We start from the raw sequence: 14,592 nt of genomic DNA on the forward strand, positions 1-14,592 counted from the left end.
TTAACAAACACCTTAAGGAGGACTTGGATCAAGTTGCCCACCATTTATCTCATTTTTTGCACACTCACATAGATCTTACAGTTTCCTACATGCCATCTGTTGTATTAGGATCCCTCCTGTCCTTTTCATAGCCTGTCAAGGATTTTCCCATGTGCTAACAGCAAAGTGTTTTATATAAGGTATCCAGCAACTAGCCTGACAATGCAGAGAGTTAAGGCTCAAGAAGAGATGAGGACTCGGAGACAGACTTTTCCTTTATCTACCTTGCATACAATTGGACTTCCATTTTTTGCCCTAAACCCATGACAGCTGAGCTGATCCATAGTCTTCTCTCAAGGAGCTGATATGCAACTGAAATTTGTAGCAGCAAAGTCAGTGGATACTTTGCGGTGTCTTTAGAAGAAAATCAATAAGAATTGCACAAACAGCACTGAGAAGTAGGGCTCAAATCACTGCCACCTGTAACATAGTTCAGTAGGTAGCCTCAGCTGAAGTACTACCTGCCTGAAGTTTGTTCAGCCCATATAATACATATACCCTTACCAAAAAAAACTCCTGCCTAGAAAGGGATCAGACATGGAACTTAATGGGCAGCAGCAGTTTCTGTAACACTAAAAGCACTATGTGGCTGGAAGTGCCAATGACATTACCAACTCTTACTTTTCCACATTTCAAAACAAATGCACATCTTCTCATTATGGTAGGCTTTTTATGGTATACTAACATTTACAGAACTGTTAGAGTATAACCACAAGTAAATACGCCTTTAGTGTGGTAACAACAGGATCATGAAAGTTAAACTGGTGACTGATAGTCTTACAACCAGTCACTGCCAAAGTCCCCTGCCCAGCACTGCTCTACGTTTGGTTCTGCTCCAAACAGTTTAAAATGCCTTGGGGAAATCCAGCCATCTAATTTATCAGAATGGCAGGAATTATCTGAGTCACTATTTGCTTTATTAGTAGCAATTCTCAAATACATTAGCTCTTTTTTATTCCATTAAACATTTTATTACAACTGTAAATAGTGAAATACAAATAGCAACAAAAAATAAAATAGGGTGACTACTATTTATAAGCAGCAACAACTATATAAATTGTAAAACAAGCTGCTGATTATGTTGACATCATGTAGTCAGAAATAGAACTAGCAAAGCTTTTTGAAATTCTTGGTTTTAATAAGAAAAATAAGATGCACGACTGTATTCACCTATGAACACCACATGTAGAGAACTTGAAGAACAGGTAAATTTGTGTCTGTCTTCAAAGCATGAGCCAATGAAGCACTGTTAAAAATACCACAGATATTTCTCTGTCTAGGACAAGATATTGCCTATACAGCCAAGTTATGCAATGCACTGATCAAAACAAAATAACCTAAATCCCTTTAAAAATATCCATATCCTATGTATTTATAAAAGTGAAAGAATTCCGAGGAGCGAGCAAACAAACAAAAATCAGACGAAGTTTTGATAGATAAACATCCAAAAAACTGGAATAGGTTTGTAAACTAATAAAAATTAATGTCAGATTAAATTAATTTGCTTCAGTTGTAGGGTATAATGAATGATACTAGGGTATCATTCATTACTTCTCTTTCTCCTCCTGAACCTGAGGTTCTAACTCCTTGCACAGATTTTGTCACTTTTGCCTGAGTGGCCCCGTTGTCCACCAAGGTACAGTATGGTAGCCATATAGTCACAGTAAACCCACTCTGTAGGTTACTTTCAGAGAACAGCAGGCTAACTTGCTTCCTTTATAGCACCTAAATCTGGTGAATCTGTGTGTGCCTGAGTTCTCAGTAAATGGCTCAACTGCATCCCCAACAGCTAAGGTAACACCTAGGCATGCATTTACTTCATTATTCAAAGTGAATAATGGTTTCCATCCTGGAAACCTGGGCATACAGTGTCAAAAGCAAACAGCAGCACAGGTCCCTGATTTGGCTGAGTAGAAGATAGATTCTAGCATACACCTGCCGGCTAGTCTAGATATATCCCCAAGTATTCTCCTATTCTACTTCTCAAGATCAGAAGAGGATAGATTTCAAACAACTTGATTATCTGGTCAGATTACACATTGGTGACACTCCTCTAATGACTGTAGACTGGAGAATTGCTATTATTTTTTCTCTCTAACAGCTGTTATTTAGTTATGCAAAATGTAGTGACGCAAAGGTTTAAAAAAAAAAAAAGCATCTGAGTCTCATATTTTAAGAAACCTCCTTTCAGAATCTGAAATGACAGAATACAGAGTTTAGGAGCATGTATTGACCTTCCATGACATTAACAGAGTACCTGATTCATCACCACCACCACCCAGAAACTATGTAAAAGACCTGGGGATCAGTCTTTAAATAATGTTACAAAGGTAAGCAGGGAAAGAAGTGGGTAGTCCTCCATAAGCATGTCCCTCAGGAAAAGGCTCCATCAGGAGAGACAAATCTAGGGAATCTATTGCTAACGCTGGTATTTCTGTATTGGGAATAATCAAGAATATGACTTGCCATCTTGAATGGGAACAAAGCCGAGTTTGTCATTGGCATGAGCTGGTGTGTTGTTTCTGTCTTTGGATAGTCTGGGAAAAGATTATCACTGGAATATTTTAGCATGGCTTATTCTGGAATGGGAGGCCTAAGCTAGACATACATTCTGCCACAGACACTAGTTCCTTTTGGCATCTTTCACAATCAGTGAAGCGATTGCATTTGTGAGGAGATATTCACTAAGGATAATTTTCTTAGTGTCTTAAGCACCCATGCTATCCTTCAGAAGTATTATTGTCAATGCCCTGCTAACAAGACTCAGCCACTGAAAACTGCAAAGTATTTGGTTGTGTAGTAGACAAGGAGCTTAGGTTGCAAGTTTCTGGAGCTGCTGTTTCAAAAGGATGGTCAGCTTTGATGAAAAGGATGACAGTAGCAAAAAAGCAATTTGGATTTTCCTTAACGCTGGTAGCATTAGGAAAGGCATAGCAATGAAAACCATTTTTCCCACATCTTCAGAGAATTTAGCATCTGAAATAACAACAGCCTAAGCTTTACATCTTTTGTTCAGAAATTTGAAAAGCAATTTCTAAGAACACTTAAATGAATTTAATTAAATTTATATATGCATATATAAATCAATTTTAAATGCAATTTTGAAACTTCAAGTTTTGTTTTCTTATGCAACAACACAAAGCCAAACACTATAAATTAAGCCTGTTAGACTACATGCCTCAGATGTTTTAATTTTAGCTTGGACAGTTTAGACTTTCCAAGTGACTGATGCTGAATTCATCAGAAACAACGCATTAGCTTAATGCAATGTCAAAAGTTTTTTCTGGTATGACAGAGGAGTAGCTTCTAAGGCTAATGTACTGGGTTTATTGTGGCAAGGTTCTGGTAGCATGGAGGCTGCAGCAGTGGCCTATTTGAGAAGAGGCCAGGGGCTGCCCCATGTCAGACACGGCTAGTTCCAGCTGGCTCCAAAACCAAGTCAGCTGTGCCCTGCAGCATCTATCAGCAAAGCAGGCAGCACCTCTGGGAAAACATTTAAGAAAGCATAAAAACCCATGTGCAACAACAGAGAGAGTGAGAAAAATATGATAGAAAAAGCCCTGCAGACATTGAGGTGGGGGGGGAGACACCACAGGTGGTGGAACAGAGACTCCCCTGCACCCATGGAGAGGACCATAATGTCAGAGCAGATATCCATCCACACCTGCAGCAGGTGGATGATCCTTGAAGGAAGCTGCAGCCTATGCTGGAGCAGGCTCCTGGCAGGAACTGTGGCCGGTGGAGAAAAGCCCATGCTGGAGGAGGTCATCCGGCAGGAACTGCAGCCCATAGGGGAACCATGCTGGATCAGTCCATTCCTGAAGGACTTTACATCACAGAGAGACCTACACTAGTGCAATTCTTGAAGAACTGCAGCCCTTGGGAAGGTTCCATGTCAGAGGAGTTTGTGAAGGACTGCACCCTGTGGAAGAGACCACACGCTGGAGCAGGGGAAAAGCATGAGGAGGAAGGAGCAGCTGAGAAAGTGCTGTGAACTGGCCACAACTCCTGTTCTGCATTCCCCTGTGCCACTAGGTGGGGGCAGGACAAAGAAGAGGTGTAAGAGTCAGGAACAAAGGAGTGAAGTTGACCCCAGGAAAGAAGGAGGCATGGGAAGGTAGTTTTAATCTTGTCCTTGTTTCTCACTATTTTTAGTTGGCAATAAATTAGTTTTCCCTGAGTCTGTTTTGCCCATGGTAATATTCGGTAAGTGAACTCCCTGTCTTTATTTTGACCCACAAATTTTTTAATCTTATTTTCTCCCCCTGTCCTATTAAAGGAAGTAGGAGAGCATCTTGGCAGGCATCTAGCAGCCATCCTAGGTTAACTCACCACAACCACAAAGAGAAACATGAACTATTAGGTATCATATTTTCAGTCTTTTCAATATGAAATTACTTTGGTGACTAAAGTTATTCTTTCCTCTCCAAATCTCCAGATGCCACTACAAATTCCCCATGCTATTTTAAAAACAAACTGTTCTACATTCTATACCCTAAAACTCTACTTAGTATTTTCCCCACACTGTTTCAAGTATTTTTGGTCCCCTTTTTTCCCCACTTTTCTGAACATTACTTTTTCTCTCATTATGTTTGTCTACAAAACATTAGAAGAGACACCTTCAAGGGAAAGAGCATTTTAACAGAACCTCTCCAAGTCATTCTGTCAGCAGGGAAGCCAACTGCATGCTACTACTTCAGCAGGGACCTCAAAGCATGCTAGTACCACTGCTGCAGGCAGGCATTTATGAATGTCAGACTTATGTTGAGAAAGAGCCAAAATCACTCTACTTAATGGAGTTCCCCTGATTTTAACAATGAAATCTAGATACAGACATCCCTTTCCAGACCCAGATAGGTATTTGGAATTATTATCTGCAGCCATGCCATGAAAAAGCTCTCAATGCTGGAAACCAACTCCTTTGAACCCTCTGAACAGTACCCATTTATGCACCTTCATGGATGGTATACTCTATTCTTCTTGCAATTTGATGGTACTCCATTATTTGTTCCTGCTTAATGCCGAAGACTCTTAATTCATTTAACTCAAGCAAAAAAAAAGGCAATGCATTTGCATTCACAGCAAGACAGAGGCTGTTTTGGGAGTATGTGGAACAGTTATTGAATTCTGATTCAGATCCCTTGATTATTCTCCCTTAGGTTAAAGTGATTTGGCTTGGCTTTGAGTCATACTCATGTTAACTTGCTTCACTATGTTAACCATGTTCACCTTCTCCATTTACATGTTACAGGTTATTGCTGTGCATGCGATATTTTCCACCATCCCTAGGATGTATTTAATTTTTGATTTGGTCATGAAGCTCTGGGAGTACCACAGACATGACTGAAAAGCATCATCTTGAATTGTTTCAGGCCTAATATTTCCACATTGGATACCTGCCTCTGTTGCCATAGAGCGTTGCCCTCCCTCTGCCTCATTACCTCTTCGCTCTGGGTAGCAATGCCACCAAAGGCACAGTGGTGAGCTGATCAGCTGCATAACATCAACTGGCCAAGTCAGCTCTCATAGTAGCAAGAGTACTTAGAATCTGAAAATTCCAGCATTGCCTTTGCCATTGATTAGAATTTAAGTAAAAAGAAGAGAACTATCAATAATGTTGCCTCTTTATGACATTATTACAGGTAACAGATCGATGATCTCATGGAAATACAACTCTTATAACAGGTCTCCCAACAATGTATCATCCTGAATCCAATTTATAAAAGCCAGGTTTTAAAATCTTTTTTTTTTAAAGCACATTTGAGTAAACAAGTAAAATTAAAAGTTAGAAAAAGATTGAATATCTACATAGTTGAGAAGAAATACCTGTGTAATAAAAAAAGAGTATATGCTTGAAGCATCTGTTGTAGCTTACAAAATCTGTTCAGTTTTTCTTTTAATTCATTACTATTTAGAATTAAGTTCTCTTTAAAAACTGAGGGTACTTAGTACCTCTTTTGCTGAGGTACTAGGAAAGTAGCTATACAGTATTTGTCATTATTGAAGGATGCACAGATATGATGGAGAACAGCTGTAAATTGAATCAGACATAGGCAACTCCCACCAGCTAAAGGCTTGTTAGCCGCTCTTCCTCTCCATTGTATTCTTCCCCTTACCCAAGTCACATCTGATTAAAAAGGCAACACCAGGCAGAGAGGAAAAAAACACACTCTGCAAGGGAGATGGTTCTTCATACAACAATTTCACTCCAATCACTTCCAGCAGTAGACAAACAACTTCACAAGAAGGTATTAGGGACCAGCTGAAGCAGATACTGCAGGAACATCAGCTGAATGGTTGCAACATCATCCTGGTCACACCTGCAACAAAGTTCCTCAGACCTCTAATTAGTTCCTCTGTTAAGCTGAGGAATTACAACCCTTTGCACCATTAGCTACACCACACATACACAGAGGCACCAGTTCAGCACAAACACCTCATGGGCAGTCCCACTTAATCTCAAAGATAACATTCAAGTTCACAAGAGAAAACAGGTGAATTGTGTTCAGATCCTGCATGGTACAAATTGCGTTACTGCCACTTGCAAAAAGATGACCCACATAAACATTTAAGCAGTAAGGAAACACTATATTAAGATTATTTGATGAACAATCAATTAACAAGAAGCCAGCAATACATTCCGGCTTTTGGCTTCCTCTGTGGTCAGTCAATAATTAACCATAGAACTATTAAGAAACTGTATCGTATTTGTGCATTCCAACTTCTTTTCTTCTTGGCTTTTAGCATCTGAGCATTATGGCAACAGCTGAATTTTGAACCTCTTTACCACACTCTTCAAATTCAGATTTGTTAAAAAAGCAGAAAAAGCATAACACAACAACTTTCTTAAGCTTAGAAATCTACAACAAACTATTTTTTGATGTTTTTATATACATATATATACACACACACACAGGCACTGTCATGAAAACTGACTTCAGAAAATATTTTTCAGTCCCTCTACTTATGAGCTATATATGAATTAATAAGAAATGTCACACATGAATAAGTCATGCTAATCACTTTAACAAAAGTCAATATTATATCTACTGTGGTCTACTAAAATTTACTGGAAATAGCATACAAAATATACCAGCACAATTTCATCCCTATTACAACCACACTGACGTCAATTTAAGATTTCTATGAAGAAGAAAAAAAAAAAACACCTTCTAGAAGGCCTAAAGAGCACATATATAAGACTTCAAAGTCAGTTCATGCATACATCTTGACTCACTGTATACACTTCTGCCTATATCTGCCATTATGTCATTGTAAATATCATGCTATATAGTTTCAGAAAAATGAGTGCCTGTATGAATGCTCACTCCTTGAGTATTGATTTTCTTAGTACGTATCAAGCAATGTAATTAACTTGAGGGGGGGGGAGGAGGAGGAGGAGAGTGGGGGCCTGCAATTAAAAGTTTTTCATGTCTGCCACTTGTCTCATGAAGTTTGTACATCATCCAATATTGGCCATAAGCTCACATATGTTAATGACTACACCATTGAGAACAATGCATCTCTAAATAATAGGTTTGTCTGCTGGACTAGAAGAGTGAGGTGTAAAAAACTTCTTCGGCAGGAAAACACAAAAAAGCCCTTAAAGATTTGTCTGAAAATGGAAAACAACCTTGCAACAAAATTGTATAAGCAAAATGCAATCTAGAAATTAATACATATTTTTTTTACATTCATTAAGGGAACGTATTTAACAGCCTGTTACAACACTTGTGAGTAATGCAGTTACCTTAAATCACAGAAGTATTTTCACATAGATACAATTGGAACATCTAATGTACTGCAGGGTATTCACAATAAATGCCAATGAAATAAATACTTCATTGCAAGCAAGAAATATCAATGTTCCATTTTTTTTCTTTGCATTGTTCAAGTAGGCTCTGGGAATAAAAATAACTGGATCAAATGAGAGGGAAATTCCCAGAAAAACATGCATTCATACCAAAGTGATCATAGAAAAAGCATTTCACACCAATGCTGCAGGGTTATTCAAGATTACTACTGTGACAACAAAATACTGACTTTATCCAAAAATGGGGGGGGGGGGGGGGGGAAGGGCAGGGGGAAATCCCAACATCCAAAATAAAGGTTTTGCACTTTGTCATCCTCAAGCAAGTTAATATCTATTTTCTTTGTCCATGGTAAATATGATGGTATGATTTCAAATGCAGATATTTGAACGTGCTAATATTCAGCTACCTGAGCAGCATTTAGCTATCAGATTTGACAGATTATTCACCACCACCCCCAATTAATAATCATTCATTTGCTGACACATATCAACATGTAGCAAAATCCTGTTACAAAAGCCAGAAGTCAGATTTCTGGGTCTCCTGTGTTTTAGCCATCAGCCATACTGAGATAAGGCACTGACCTTTCTTCTTGATTCACAATGGGAGAATACTCTGCTTACAAGCTTACTACTGTGAAGCTTTGTTGTTAGCGTGAAGAATCACAAAAATGTGCGTGGGAAGGCAGACAGGATTCAATACCTTTCTCAAAATTCAAAACGTGGCATTTCCAACAGTTCATCACTTCTTGTCATTTCCCCAGAAGTGTAAACAACTCAAGTTTAAGATTTCACTAACATGGAAAAGATATTCTGCAGAAAGGGAGGGTGATGCCCTATCAACCAGTTGATAGGTTTTTTTGTTTTATTTTTTTTTCAGGTTTCATTTTTAAAGGATTATACTATGCCATCTAGATTTTTCATACAATAAAGGCAATTTATCCTTGTTTCAAGATCATTTCTACCTAAAGAGACTTCAGGTGGCAGCATCACAGGAAATATTTTTCTGTGCAACTTGAAGTCAATGTGACTGTGATTGAAAATTATTCACTAATATAAAGGATGGCAGACTGTTGCATTATGCAAACCCATCCACATTCTTTTGCATCCCTGTAGATGTGCAGCTACTTCCCTGTTTTGATTGCACTGTAACAATGGAATCCACCTCACAAGCTACTCAGAAAACTCTTAGACAATATGCAGGTCATCTCAACCCATTTCCTTGTTGTTAAAAATAACATGAAAAATGCTTTCAAACATCATATGAGACAGGAATACTTAGAAGCACCTTAAATTCTCATAAAATATTCACTACAACCACCCACAATATCAGTTCAACTGTGGTCCCAAACACAGCTAAGTCATGTATTGTTGCTGCAGAAATAGATGCCTTGAAGGAAATCTCCTATATCCCTTATAGACTGAATATTTTCAGAGTCCCATACGGCAGAAAAAAAATACAAGAACACAGCTAAAATTTTGAAAAATCTATTTTCTTCAGGCAATTTTAGAACTACATTATAATCACTGTGAGATAAGTGCTCTAACCTCCATCTGCACCATCCCAATATTTCTCCTCCTACATCAGTGCTGAATTTGCGGGAACATAAGTATGAATAAGCCAAGAACATTCAAAAATATTTCCAGTTAGGAAAAAACTTCCATGTGGTTTGGGAACAATACTGACATCCTATTTGCCCTGGATTTGACCAGTCTGGGACCTCTAAGTAGCACCTTTCTCTACCATTTGGGCAGCATCATGCCCAATCACTGGAGCAACACTTTTCTTCTGGAGTCCAAGCTGGTAGCAGTCTAACAGAGGCGCTACACAGAGGTGTATAAAGACAAAAAATAATAAAAGGAGGGAAATAGAAGCTGGCTTACGTGCTCCAGTTTGTCTTTCCTCCTCAGCCAGACGCTGGCACTGTAGTCCTGCTGCTTGACGGTGCTGTAGAAGTTCGCACCTACTCTCGTGAGGCTCGGCGACGGCTCCCTGGGTCTGCTCTTCAGCCTCATCTGCTCGAAGCCCTCATGGGGGGATGAGGAAAGCCAGTCATGCCTGACTTCCATCTTGACATGACAAGGCAAAGTCCAAGCAGAAAAATCAGAAGAAACCAAGAAATTAAGAGCCACTAGATGAAGAGGGTCCAAAAAAAAAAAAAAAAAGAGAATGGAGGAAGACGAGAAGCAAATAAAAGCAACCCCCCAAAACCCAGGAAACGGGAAGAGAAGAGGAGAAGCAACGAGGGGGAGTGGCGGGAGGGCTGCAGGTACGACAGGGGAGCGGCCGGGGGCGGAGGGGGGCGCCCCAAGACGCCGCCGCCACCCGCCAGCTGCAGCCCGGTGCCGGCGCCGCGGAAGGCGGCTGCGTGCGGGACGGCGGCGAGGCCGGGGGACAGGAGAGGAGGGGAGAGGAGGGGAGAGCAGGGAAGGCGCGGCCCCGTGCAGGCGGAGGCCGGGCGCGGCCGCCGCCTCCAGCCCGCCTGCAGGTTGGCGCAGTGGCGGGGCCGCCGCCCGCCCGCCCGGGGCTGGAGCCGGCTCCTCCCCGTCCCCCCTCCTCCTCCTCGCTCCCGGAGCTGGTTGCCGGCGACGAGCACAAAGCCGGGCGGGGGGCGGCCGCCTTCCCCTCAGCCGAGCGGTTACCGCCGCCCCCTCGCCCCCGACCCGCGCTGCCCTCGCTCCTCCGGCCTCCTCCTGGAAGCCCCCGCGGCTCCCGCTGCCCCTGGGCGCGCCCCTCGCCGCCGCCCGGGCCCCGCAGCACCGCCCCGACCCTTTCCCCGGGGACAGCGGCAGCACGGCTCGGCTCGGCTCGGCTCCAGGGGAAAGCCTCGCCCCGGCACAGCCCCCTGCCCGGCTCCCAGCCTGCCCGCACCCCGGTGCCGGTCTCGGGCAGGTCGTGCAGCCCGGTGCCAGCTCTGTCAGTACAAGTTGGCATGCGTTGCTATTTAGCTGAAACTTGTTTCACCGGAGGAAAAAAAAAAAAAAGAAAAAAAAGAAAAAAGGACTTTCTCACACTGTGAAAAAGCCACCTTGGTAATTGCCCACACGCTCTGCAGAGCTATATTAGGCACAGACAAGAAAACTCTCTCACAAAGCACCAAGAACTAATTATTGGAGCTCAGAATGGCTCTTCAGTTCTGGCAAATGTTTGCCAGTGGGCAAGCTGTAGTTTGCCACAGAAGTGAATTGCTGTAGTTATACAGATACACCGATATCGAATTGAAAGACTACACGTGCATCCGGTTAACTGAAAATATCCTTTGAGTGGTAAAACTGTTCATTCAGACTGTTTGGTGAGAGCACTGCAGAAGAGCTCTCTGCTAACCACTTCATCTGGAGTGAAGCCTGTCAGCTCAGAAGGTACATTTAAAACATCCTCATGGTTGGGCTCAAGGTGTGTTACTGCAAAATGCCATTCAGAAAGCAGCCGGATACTTAAGTACATGAATACTACAAAAACCAAACGTAACAAAGTAACAAGCAGAATCATCAATGTTATTTGCTGTACTGGGTTTACATGGCAAGGTTTTGGTAGCAGGGGGGCTGCAGCAGTGGCCTCTGAACAGAGCCCAGCAGCTGCCCCATGTTAGACCAGAGCCAGCTCCAACTGGCACCAAAAGGGACCTGCCACTGGACAGAGCTGAGCCAGTGAGTGATTCTGGTTGGGCCTCTGCGAGAGATGATTTAAGAAACGAGGAAAAAAAAACCCGCTGTGCAACAGCAGCTGGAAGACAGGAGCAAGAAAATGTGATTGTACAACCCTGCAGACCCCAAGATCAGTGCAGAAGGAAGCCAGGAGATGCTCCAGGCACAGAGAGGCCCCTGGTGGAGCAGGCTGTCCCCCTGCAGCGCATGGAGGAGCCCCTGGTGGAACAGGTGGATGTGGCCTGGAGGAGGCTGCAGCCCATGGAGAAGAGCCCACACAGGAGCAGGGGGCTTGGGGGGAGCTGCCGGCCGTGGAGAGGAGCCGTGCTGAAGCAATTCTTGAAGAGCTGCTGCCTGTGGGCAGCCCCCACAGGATCAGTTCGGGAAGGATGGCATCCCATGGGAGGGACCCCATGTGGAGCAGGGGTAAAGAGTGACTGTGAAGGAGCAGTGGAGATGAAGCATCAGGCACTGACCACAGCCCCCATTCCCCTGCTCTGCTCAGGGGGGAAGTTGAGGAGGGTGGATGGGGAGAAGGTGTTTTTAGTTGGCTCTTGGTTTCTCACTGTTCTAGTTTGCTAGTAATAGGCAATAAATTACATTAATCTTCCTCTGTTTGTCTGTTTTGCCCATGATGGTAATTGTTGAGTAATCTCCCTGTTCCTATCTCAACCCTTGAGCCCTTTCCATTGCATTTTCTCCCCTTTTCCTTTGAGGAAGGGGAGTGAGAGCGCAGTTGTAGTAGAGTTCAGCTGCTCAGCTAGGTAAAACCACCACATATACAAATAATTTTTACTCACTAGTAAAAAGGACTGGCAGCCCTCCCCCCAATAAATTTCTCTAATTTCCTGTCCCCCTAAGGCCATCAATGCACTCTCATGACACATGGAACAAAAATTAAGTCTACATGAGCCGACTGAGCGCAAGACACAATGAAGATGCTAAAATTCAACATACAGCATATCAGAGCTGCAGTACTATCTCAGTTTAAGAGTATCTTGATTAAAAGCCCACTGAACCATGCTTTATCTGCTGATGCCCATTTATGAATTTTATATGGACACAGATGCAACTACTATCAAAGGACAGAAATGCATGAAAGCATTCAATAAAACACAAGCAAACAAAAAAATCCAAACACCCTCTTAGGTTCTTCAAATATACCATCAGCTTGATGTTCTTCTTATAAAAGTGTACATATGCTGTAAATAAGAACAGCCTGCTTTATACTGTTATTTGCATAAGAAGTTTCACATTATTTCTATAGCAGTATCGAAAGCACTCCAACATTTTCTTTATTCCTCTGGCTTTCTTGTTTACAGTGCTTGCAAATACTTCCAAAAAATTTATTAACACTCTGCAGTTGCCACCTGCTTTCCTACCCATCCCTTAATACATTGCACTGTGACAGACCAGAATCAATATGCCACCATACGTCAGTACAATACATTGTCACACTCTTCCATATATATATATATATGTGTGTGTGTGTGTGTGTGTTTTAAACAGACTTTGCCTTTTTTTTTTTTGGTAGGGTTAATTTATCTTATCTTCCCTAGCTACACTACTAGCAGCATTCTCAGCTGCCATATGAACTTCCTTCTACCTCTCCAGAACAGCCACAAAATGGCATGCTGAGGTTGCTTTTAACCCCTAGGCTACAAAGAGGTTTGCTCACCTTTCTAGGCATCTTCTTGGTTGGCACCAAGCTCTCACCCAGGTCTTTCTACTAATGCTGCTAACATTAATATTACCCCAGTCCTAGTCTGATGAGGAACAAGAGAGAAAAAGAAACCTAGAACGAGTCTATTAAAGTTGTATGAGCAAAGCATGCTTACAAAGCCTTTGTTTCCTAGCTCTAAGCAGTAATGAAGCTTTTGAGTGGGAAAACTCAGTCAAATGACTAATTTCTTTTTTTACTTTCATAAACGTTTCACTCAGGTGGACTAACAAGCTACGAATACAATGACAGCCCCTAGAGAATACATAGCCATTAATCTAATTTGAAAAGAGTTACAGAACTCTCTTCCCCAGATTTTCTCTTCCATTTTGGATCCATGCAATAAACAAGTTTGTTCAGACCACAAGCATAACATGCAGTTTAATTCAGAGATAATTCAACTCATTAAAATTCAATCAGTTTTGTAGTAGATCAGCAATTCCAATTGGCTATATGAGCTGGATTAAGCTGCTGTCTTCCTTTCATGGAGTTTTCAGAATTACCCAAACACCTGCTCCTGTCAAGGCCCTTTGCTTCCATAGCCAGATGACTACAGCAGCAAGGATGACTGAAATTACAAACATTGTACTTACATCATTAGCAATAGATGCAAGTCAAGCATAGCATAACATGAGTATACCCTGTTGTGGTTCACACTGCAATTTTCTCTAATTTACTACCCATCCTAATATCAAGACTCAGAGAAACACCTAGGCAGTCTTCAGAACTCTCCAGTTTCTATACCAACAGAGTGAGAGCTGTAGGGGACAGAGTTCACTCAGGCCAGTAAGAAGAAAAGAATCAGAATATAAGTAGAAACCCTTCAGGTAGGACTACTATATATATATTTTCTTTAAAATGACCTCCTTTTCTTCCATAAATCTTGCCCAGACAAGTTTTAAAGAGTTGCTTTCTAAGCCACAGCTTTCTAAATATTTTTTTTATAAGAGACTTTAGCAATACAGTACACATCCAACAGCATTAAAATTTTCATCAGTAAATATCGTATACCTACATATAAAAAAAAATCATACCTGTGACACATTCAAGCTCTCCTTACAAAGTTCTAGACTCCCTACGTTTGCACTGCAGAGCTGGACACTGCTCAAGCCCTGGCCCACTTTTCATAATTTCCTACACCTGACAGACCAGCAGGCAGTGATTGCCTACAGGCTTCAGCTGGTGCCCAGTCAGAAGGCTGTGCCCGACACCAGCTACAGCAGCAGTACTGCTGGCAGCCAGGCAGAAAGGTAACGGCTGCCTTCCTCCACAGCTCAGCTGAACTTGCTTTCTCACCTAGGAGCCATCAACAAGACTCAGCTGGGGAGGTCTGTGTAACCTCTCAATACTACTAGCACATCCCAGCTTAAACTGTTAG

At 42.0% G+C, this 14,592-nt stretch overlaps 1 protein-coding gene across 13 annotated transcripts in view; it reads right to left on the minus strand.

Annotated features, from left to right (window-relative positions):
• The window catches only part of PLD5 (phospholipase D family member 5), a 180,048-nt gene extending 165,657 nt beyond the window's left edge, over nt 1–14,391 (minus strand). For 2 of the 13 annotated variants that reach the window (XM_083830295.1, XM_083830317.1), the window contains exon 1: nt 9,734–9,875. Coding sequence is in view for 6 of the 13 variants with exons in the window: in XM_083830291.1 (XP_083686417.1) it covers nt 9,734–9,919; nt 13,173–13,184 (198 nt within the window). In the remaining 7 variants the exon portion in view is untranslated. Of the gene's footprint in view, nt 1–9,733; nt 10,320–13,172; nt 13,235–14,248 lie in introns of those variants that run through there. The other 11 variants (XM_083830302.1, XM_083830314.1, XM_083830291.1 and 8 more) reach the window with 11 other exon arrangements.
• Nucleotides 14,392–14,592: the final 201 nt, after the last annotated feature.

Source organism: Anser anser, assembly GCF_964211835.1.
Source record: "Anser anser genome assembly, chromosome: 3".
Taxonomy (NCBI): domain Eukaryota; kingdom Metazoa; phylum Chordata; class Aves; order Anseriformes; family Anatidae; genus Anser; species Anser anser.